Here is a 9449-nt window from a genome sequence, read left to right on the forward strand (position 1 = left end):
CTCGCCGCCGCCGCAGCCGCAAGAGTAGCCGTCGCCGGAGCCGCGCGCAGCCATGGCCGAGAACCCTGGCTTGGAGAACCACCGCATCAAGAGCTTCAAAAACAAGGGCCGCGATGTGGAAGTGAGTGTTCTTCCGCGGTCTGGGTCCCCGGCTCGCCTGCCCAGCCTCGCCGGCCCGGCGGCGGCGGCGGCGGGAGGGGCGGGGGTCCGGCGCCGGGCTGGTTCTTGCCGGCTCGCGGTCGGTCGGGGTTGGCCGCCGCCTCCCGTCACCGCGGCCGTGGCTGGGCTGAGCGGGCGGCAGGACGAGGGCCGGGCTGTAGCCGCCCTCTGGAGCTGCTGGCGCAGGGACCGGGAAATGCCGGGGCTTTCGGCCCTGTCACGCGGGCGCGGCCTGTTGTCGGCGAGGAAGGGATGTGGAGCTGAGGCGGGGTCCGCGGGCCCGGGCCGCGCGGATGGGGATGCTGCCGCCTGGGCCCGGGAGCAGCACCGCCGAGGGGGCGGCCGCGGCTCTTGCCTACTGTCCTTCATCTCCGTCCGGCGCAGTTCCCTCCGTGCCTCCCGCGCAGCTGCACATGGAGCCGCGGGCTGCCGGTCCCCTCGCCTACCTTCGCGAACCGGGCCCAGGCAGGCGGCGGCGGCGGCCCGCAGAGGGGGGTGGGGACCAGCCGGGTAACTGCTTGTTTGAGGGTGGTGGGTGGGGGAGGGTAAGATGCGCCAGGACCATTTTCTTATATTCCAGTGCTGTTCTTTGGACCGGTCGTGGTGAGCTCTTCTAGTTCCTACTCCTATTCCTTCTGGCATTTGCAGTAAGCAGAAAGTGGACCATAGTTTATTCTCTATTGTGTTGAGGCTTTGGAAGAGAGGTTGTTCCGACCTCCGATTATAGGACCTGTTTTCTTAGCCTTTCTTGGAGTGGGGTGTGCATCTGGTGATTTCTTTGAAGTGTGACTGAAATAAATTGGATACATTGGTTCATTCGCCCTTGTATTATGTTTTGCTCCAAGCTGTTAGGGTTTCCAGGTGGTTGCAAAACTATAAACATTAATCGTGGACACTCAGTTCGTTGCTACTCAGCATGTTGCCATTGTCTTATTAAGGTGACATTAGCAGGTACTATTTGCAAACTCGGCTTATTGAGGCAGCGCTAGAGGTCTCTCTGCAGCTACTAATAACATTGAAGTATAATGCATAAACTTCACGGGGACTCTGACCTCTGGATTTGTTAGGGTGAGAATGGTTTTAAGTCCACAGCCTCCTTTTCTAATTCTGGGTGACTTGAATTGCAGTTCTGTATTTCTTACTTGCTAAGGGGCCAGTGTGATTAAGTGCATTTTATCTTATCTTAAAGAGGAAAGATTATGGGGGAAAATACACCGTTTGTGTTCTGTTTTGTAGAAGAACAGACAAAACAAGCCATCTTTCAGAACCATAAAATTTAATACTGGGAAAAACCCAGAGAAATATCTGTGGGATTCCAATTTGAATGAGACAGATAAAGGTCATCTTTCTGTGCCCGGGTCATGATTCGAATTTCCTTTGTGAGAAATACATCTAAACAAAAGTGAAATTTTGAAATAGCAACAGGAGATTGTGGAACTATCTCCTGCTATTGGTCCACTTGATGATAGAAGTTAATTTTTTAACTTTTTCCATCAGTAATTTTTCTTGAAGCGACCAGTACTTTAAAGCAAAACTTACATAGTTTGCTAGATAAGTACTGCAAGTACGTAAATACCCATGGTTTGTACAGAACTAATAACATTGTTTTTGCTTTTTTTTTTTTTTGGCTATTGGTACAGGTTTTTGCCTTATTATCTGCGACTGTTATTGTATTCTAGGAGCTCAATCATGCTTAGCAAGGATTTCTGCACATAATAGGTACACAAATAGTTGTGATGATTAGAAGGTGATCAGTGACTTTAGGATGCCTGAAAAAAACAGCATGGTTGCTTGAAAATATTGGTTACAGCAACATCACACTTCACAAGATACATTAAGATACCTAAGACATGAAACAGCACATCTCCAAATGGTCATTATATGTGGCAGACACTAACTATACGGAGAGTTTAATGATACCTCATTTCATCCTATTATCGGCTTTATAAGCTAGGTGTAGCATTATCCCCACTACCTGAGGAAAGTATTTTAGATGAGGAAACTCAGGGTGGTTATGTAGCTTGCACAAGGTCATGCAGTGGGTATGAGTAGTGATTTTCTGATTTTCTATTGACTGTCTTAATTATGTGCCAGCCAACACAGTACTAGGTCAGGAGATACAAAAGGGAATAAAATTCAGTTTATGCTTTCAAGGAGTTTACAGTCTGGTGGACAACAAAAGAAAGTTGTCTAGGCCAAGGGCAGGAGTAGAGGTGGGGGCAGTAATTGAAGAGTCCTGTGAGAAGGTAGTAGGTCTGCTGAGACTGAGAGAAAAGGGAGTGCTAGAGATGTGCTTAAAGGGTGAACTGGGGCCCAGTTTGGTCAAATGCCTTTATTGTGGATTTAGGCATAATTAAGACTAGACCCCATATATGATTTAGCCTTATCCATTAGAAATTTATACTACAGCTTAGCTCTGTGACTGTGTATTTGTGACATCAGACTGTTCAAAACAGTGAGATGTACTCTGCTGAGATATCATTCATACCTTCTCATAAACAGGACGAAGAAAAGATCAGATGTAAATTACACAGCCAGCTGATACACAAATAAGATGTTAGGAGCAAGAATAAGTGTTTTCTAAATAAAAGTGTAGAATTGTATCAGAAGATTGTGAGTGGCAGTAGAGAGGAGGAGGAAAATCATCTCCTAGTCATTCAGTCAGTGGCTTCATAGAAGAGAGATCTTAAGAGGTCCTTGGAGAGAAAAAATGAGGTTGGTGAATCTTAATAGAAGTATGTACCAAACTTGAAAGTCTTACTGAGAAATTAGTGACTAACGATCCAGGTGCAAAAGAAGAGAGATTAGATTAGGGAGTGAAGAAATGAGACTTGCAAATGGCCTGTGGTGGTATGAGAATATGCCTTGCGATGAGTTGGTTGGGAGCTTTTTCTTGTTAGGAAGATTGGAAGGAATTTATTTCAGAGCAGAGTTAGAAGGTGTAACATGATTAGAGCAACGGAAAAGGGGGACTGACAATAATATCTTGAATTAGTTTTGGAGGACTAATGCTGTGATCTGGTCTGCAAGAAAGAATTTTCTGGACATGGAGATGGTTATAGCCTGGAATGAGGGTGGACATTTTCTCCCATTTTTCTTTTTTTAATTTGAATGTATTTAAGTGCAAAGCTAACAGACAGAAAGGGGATAAAGGTTTTCCGATGGAGGTAGGGGAGGAAGTAATGATCACTGATAGCAATTTAGAACTTGGGCAGTGGAGTGGATTTTGTAGTTAAAACTAAGAAATACACAATGAAAAGGAAACTCTTACTTACTTTTATTTAGACCAGAAGGTGTGTTTTAGTACTGGACCTTTTCATGTAAGGCATTGATTCTCAATCTTTTTTCTTTTTATAGAAATACTGAAAAATCTTCAAATGTAGGAAAGTTCTGTTTAGTGAGTACTTACAAAGCAGACATCTAGGTAATGATCACTGAGGTCAATTTTGCTTTTTCTTGCTCCAGTATACTTCAAGAATGTGATGTTTTCATCAGTAACAGTAACTAATATTTTTAAAATGTTAATATTTATTGAATGTTTACAATATACCAATGCCAATTATTTTACATGGATTATGAATTTAATCTTCAAAACAACTTTTATGAAGTAGTTACTATTATTATCCTCATTTTCTGCTGAGGAAACTTGAAGCTTACAACTCTTAAGTAACTAGCCTTAAGTCATAGGGTAGTAGATGGCAGAGCCTGAACTTAAAGCAGTATGACACTAAAGCCAGAGTCTTAAGCATTGTACTGTATTTTTTCTCCACTGTTGCAGTCTAAGACTTGACTCGCAGGAAGCATGTCTGAAAGTTAGTTAATGGGGAAAAAACATTAGGAAACTTTGACTGCATTATAGAAAGTCTTACTGGTACTTTAAAGCTCTGCTAATAGGGGGGTTGAAAAATTCTTTGAGTTGTTGTTGTTGTTGTTAGGTGTTGTTGAGTTGGTTCTGACTTATAGTGAGTGATCCTGTGTACAACAGAACAATACACTGCCCAGTCCTGTGCCATCCTCACGGTGGTTGCTGTGTTTGAGCCCATTGTTGTAGCCATTGTGTTAGTTTTTCTCTTTGAGCATCTTCCCCTGTTTCCTTATCCACTACTTTACCAAGCATGATGTCCTTCTCCAGGGACTGGACTCTCCTGATAGTATGTACAAAGTACGAAAGATGAAGTCTCCATCCTTGCTTTTAAGGAGCATTCTGGCTGTACTTCTTCCAAGACAGATTTGTTCATTCTTCTCGCAGTCCATGGTATATTCAATAGTCTTTGCCAATACCACTTTTTTTTTTTTTTTAATTGTGATTTGGGTGAAGATTTACAGAGCAAATTCACTTTCCATACAGCAGTTCACATACACTTTGTCTCATGACATTGACCACAGTTTACCACAATGCAACAGCTCACCTCCCACTTCCTCCCCATAGTTACCTCTTCCCAGTGTCCATCCCTCCATATACTCCTGCCCCCTGAGCTGTCTCCCTGTGCATAAGCAGCCCCTCTTTCTCCCATGATTGTTCTCTCCAAGGAGTGTATCTACTTGAGGTAAATGTTCAACTCAATGCCTGTATTTTGTTTGGCTGGAAATCACAGTTGTGGGTTCAATTCCAGACCTGAAAGGCATCTAGGGGCCATAGTCTCAGTGGTTCTACCAGGCTCACCAACACCACTTTTGATATGCTATTTATTATTTGATTTATTTGCCCCCCCTATTTCTCCCCTTTTTTACTCTTGGGAAATTTCCTTCTTACTAGCAAGGAACCTTTTAGTTGGTTTTATTGAAAATGATAAACTATTTGCTTTAATTGCTGATGCAGGGATAATATATTTTTCTTGCCTATAAATTCACCTGGCACTCCCAAACTTTCTTCTCTCCCTCTGGGACCTCTAAAAGGAAGTGGTACTACTCTGATTGTCCATGCTTAAAACTTTATCGTTCAGTCCTTTCTCTTCTTTTCCCTTACCCCTGTGTATTCAGTCACCTGAACCTCTCTCTCTGTACGTTTGTCACCAACTGCCTCTGGTTTAGACCCTTATCATTCTCATCAGTATAACTGTAGTAGTTTACCTGATTTTCCTGTCTCCAGTGTCTTCCCTCATTATATTTTGTGGATTGATGTTTTTAAAATTTGCATCTTTTTTGTGTTAGTTTACTGTTTAAGATCCTTCCATGTTTTCGCATTGCTTTCAGGATAAAATTAAAAGTCTTTTAGCATGCCATCTTTAGTTCCACAATAAAGTCCTACCTTTTCTACCTCATCTACCACTTTTCCTTATATCTCTTTTGTGTCATCCATGATAAAATACTTGAGATGGTAGAATAACAAGTAGGTTTCATCTCCATGGCTTTGTATATGCTGTTCGTGTGTGTGTGTGTGTGTGTGTGTATACACGCTATTCTGTGTGCCTTTGTCTGTATGTTGAGTGGGGCTTACATTGGCATAATATTTCTTCACTCAGACTCTTTGACATATCTCTGGAATACCAAGTTTACAGTTCAGCTACATGATGTCATTTGTTTAAAAACAAAGCAAAACCTTCAGAAGTTCTCTACAAGGCCTTTCCTGATTAATAACATAACTTGCTGTCATCAGTGCCTATTCTTTACCTCCTTTTTAATGCTTTCCTAAGCAAATTTTCCTTCCCCTGTTTGGATGAATTGCTGGCATGTGCAGCAAATTATATAGGTGTAGAATATTAAAGTATGCAGACTCTATCATGAAGTGGACTTTGGGTTGTGACTAGTCATTTAGTGCCTACTACATAAAATTTGGGAGCTCTGATAGCATAGTGCCTAAGGCACTTGACTGCTAACCAGAAGTCTGGCGGTTGAAACCCACCAGCCACTCCTCGGAAGGAAGATGGGGCAATCTACTTCCATAGTGATACTGCCTCGAAAACCCACGGAGGGGTCGCTGTGAGTCGGGTCCGACTTGACGGTACATAACAACAACAACGACAACATAAAATTTAATAAATATTCTTTGAGAGGAGAGAATGAATACTCAACATTATGGGAATAAAAGGTACAATATTATTGTAAGATATTAGTAATTGCCTTTCTATTGACTCCATGGCATTGATACTATTGCCTAGCTGTTCTCTGATAGTTTGTTCTGCTACAATGTATTTCTATAGCATGACCTAATGTACTTGAATAGTCAGTAGAGGAATGACATTAATTAATGGAAAATTTGAAGTAGTTCATATTTGATTTTTACCAACACATTAATGTGTGGCACTCCCATATTATAGCAGTTGAACACAGAGTACAGAAACACAGCCCAACATAGCAAGCCCAGGAGTATGCATATTGCCCTGTTAACTGCTGTTGAGTCCATATCAACTCATAGCACTAGGACAGAGTAGGACTGCTCTGTCGGGTTTCCACGGCTGCTGTAAATCTTTCAGAAGCAGACTGCCTCATCTTTCTCCTGTGGAGTGGCTGGTGGGTTCAATCCACTGACGTTTTGGTTAGCAGCTGAATGCTTTAACTACTATACCTCCAGAGATCTCCACATTGTCCAATAATATTCTGCCTCTTGGCTCAATTTTTAGCAATATGCTGTCTTAAAGTTGTTTATTGCCCCAACTATATGCTTTTCTCCATTTCGCCCTTACTTTGCTGAACATGAGGTATTTCAGGAAATCTTTTTGTCATACAGCAGACACGCTGTAATTACCTTTTCTTGAGTTCACTAATGGGCATATATTCGCTTCTGGTCTTTCTACTCATTGGATGCTCTTTCTTAGCCTTTTTGCCAGCTCTTCTCCCTACCTGCTGCATGCAGGCATGTTTTGTTCTGTCTGTGATGCTCTTCCCTATGGAATGTTTTTCTTATGCACATCAACAGCTCCCTGAGCTCTAATCATCATCTCTGTGTTAGGAACTTAAATCTGTTTTACTCATCTCCTGAAATTATTCACATGAGCATCCCGTCAGCTTCTTAAGCTCAGAGGGTTTAAAACCATGTTCTGTCTTCATTTTCTTATTTTTGCTTATGGCATCATCACCCTTACTGTGACCTGAACTTGAAACTTGAGAGGCTTCTTTGACGCCTTCCTCATCTTCCACATTTGGTCAGATGCTGGTCATGTAGCTTGAATCTCTGTACTGTCTCTGGAATCTGACACTATCTCTTGAGTCCACTGCCTCCAGCCTACTTTAAGCCTTATTATCTATCACCTGGAGGATTGAAAATTACCTCCAAAGTGGTGGTCTTCCTCTAATTCATAAGGTTTTCTGTGAGCCTGGTGCCTATTTGTTTCTCCAGTTACAAACGTCTCCTCCTCCCCTCTTCCACCCTCATCCATTTAAGCTCCAGCAGCATTGAACTTTTTGTATTCTTATATGTAATCTGGAATCCACCCCCCCAATGCTGTTTCTGTGCTCATAGGTATCCTCCTGACTGAAATATACTTCCCTGCTTCCTGTTGTCTGGCTAATTACTACCCCTTTTAAATTCACAACTGGGGGGTTAACTCTTCTGAGAAATCTTTCCGAATCCCCCTTCGTCTCTGAGATTCAGTTACGTACTCTTCTTTGCTCTTAAAAGATCTCAGAGTATATCCTTCTCGTTGTAGTTAAGACAGTGTATTTGAATTATGCTTTGTCTGTTTCTCCTACTAGATTGTGAGCTCTTTGAGGGCATGACTATCTGCCTCCACTGTCTGCTGCTTAGTACATTGGCTGAAGCAAAGTAAACACTGAAGTATTCTTTGAATGAATACATCCATACCAGACAATTTATTCTTAAAAAAATTTTAATATACAGAAGAGTAGAAAGGATAATATGATTAACCCATATGTACATCAGTTGGATTTAATAGTAATTAACAGTTTGCTGTATTTGCTTCATCTTTTGTTGACCCAGACATTTTACTCCTAAATACTTTAGGCTACATTTCTAAACAGTAAGAATGTTTTCTTACATATACATCACTCTAAGACAGTTAATAATTCCATAATAACATCTAATAACAGTCCATATTTAAATGTCCCCAATCGTCCTTTAAATTTTCCCACTTAATATAATGGCCTAATTATTGGATTTGTCAGATTTTTGCCTCAAGGTTTAACTTGTTTATCCTTTCTCCTCCCTCATCCTCTCTCAGATTATAGAGTTACTGTAAACTGGAGTTAGATTTAAAGACTTGATTAGCTTCAAGTTAAACATTTTTTATGAAAAAATAAATACTTTGCAAAAAGGACAAGGAGGCCACATGTTTTCACCTCCCCTAATCCCACAAGAGGAAGACAGAGTCATCATGAATAACCCAAGGCCTATTCCTGCCAGGCCAGACATGCTGCCTCCCTCCAGCCCTTTCTCCAACCTTTCCTCCCAAAGCACCCACCACCTCTCCCTGGTTCGCTAATTCGCTGCAGTGGCCTCACAGAGCTCACAGATTATGGGGTTTATTAGGGAAGCGCCACAGGCTACAATTCGAGTTCAGGAAAAATGCTCAGCCTCTCTCCCAGCCCACCATCCCTCAGCAAACAGTCTCTCACAGTCTCTTTCCCAGCAGTGCTGGTCCCTCGGTGTCTCACTCAGCAATGCGTGTCTCTTGCGTCTCTTTCCCAGCAGCACGTGTCTCTTTCAGCAGCACCTCAACCAGTGGTCAGAGAGATTCTGCCTCTAAGAGGCCTCCTTTTGAGCTTGGCAGAGTGGCCAGACTAGCCAATCATAGCATCAGAACTCTAAGCACCTGAGAGAGAACCTCCCATAATATTGCGTTGTGCCACGCCCAGCAGAAATAACCCAGGTGGATAACATTTACAGTCAGGAGTTCCTCAGTTGCTCATTCCACCATTGAATTTGCAATGACTTATGGGTAGAAAAGCAATACTAAGTAATTTACTACACTGCATACTTCAATTGGTAATGCTGTGTACTTACAATATATGTCAGTAGTGATGCTGAGATTGATCTGAGGGTTCAGATAATAAGGAATAGTTTAATATCATGAATTTGAAAGTTACTACGTTTGGTGGAGTGCATTTTAGTTATCTGGGCAATGTGACACTGGATAACATTTAAAGTGAAAAAAGTACCCTGACTTCTTGGTATCCGGTACAACCTAAACCAACTGCCATTGGGTTGATTCTGACTCAGATAACTGCCCCATAGGGTTTCAAGGCTGTAAATCTTTATGGAAGCAGACTGCCTCATCTTTCTCCCACAGAGCGGGCTGGTGGATTCAAATCACTGACCTTTCAGTTACCAGTCATACTCTTTTTTTCTTTTTAATTGTGATTTGGGTGAAGATTTACAAAGCAAATTCACTTTC

The 9449-nt window shown here is 42.0% G+C and overlaps 1 protein-coding gene across 1 annotated transcript in view; it reads left to right on the plus strand.

The window, feature by feature from the left end:
• The first annotated feature begins 52 nt into the window (after positions 1-52).
• The window catches only part of KPNA3 (karyopherin subunit alpha 3), a 169955-nt gene continuing 160558 nt past the window's right edge, over positions 53-9449 (plus strand). The window contains exon 1 of the mRNA XM_007946346.2: positions 53-121. Coding sequence (XP_007944537.1) covers positions 53-121 — 69 coding nt within the window. The remainder of the gene's footprint in view (positions 122-9449) is intronic.

The sequence above is a fragment of the Orycteropus afer genome, unplaced genomic scaffold (assembly GCF_000298275.1).
Source record: "Orycteropus afer afer isolate SDZICR_OR568_19922 unplaced genomic scaffold, OryAfe1.0 scaffold00157, whole genome shotgun sequence".
In the NCBI taxonomy this organism is placed as follows: Eukaryota; Metazoa; Chordata; class Mammalia; order Tubulidentata; family Orycteropodidae; genus Orycteropus; species Orycteropus afer.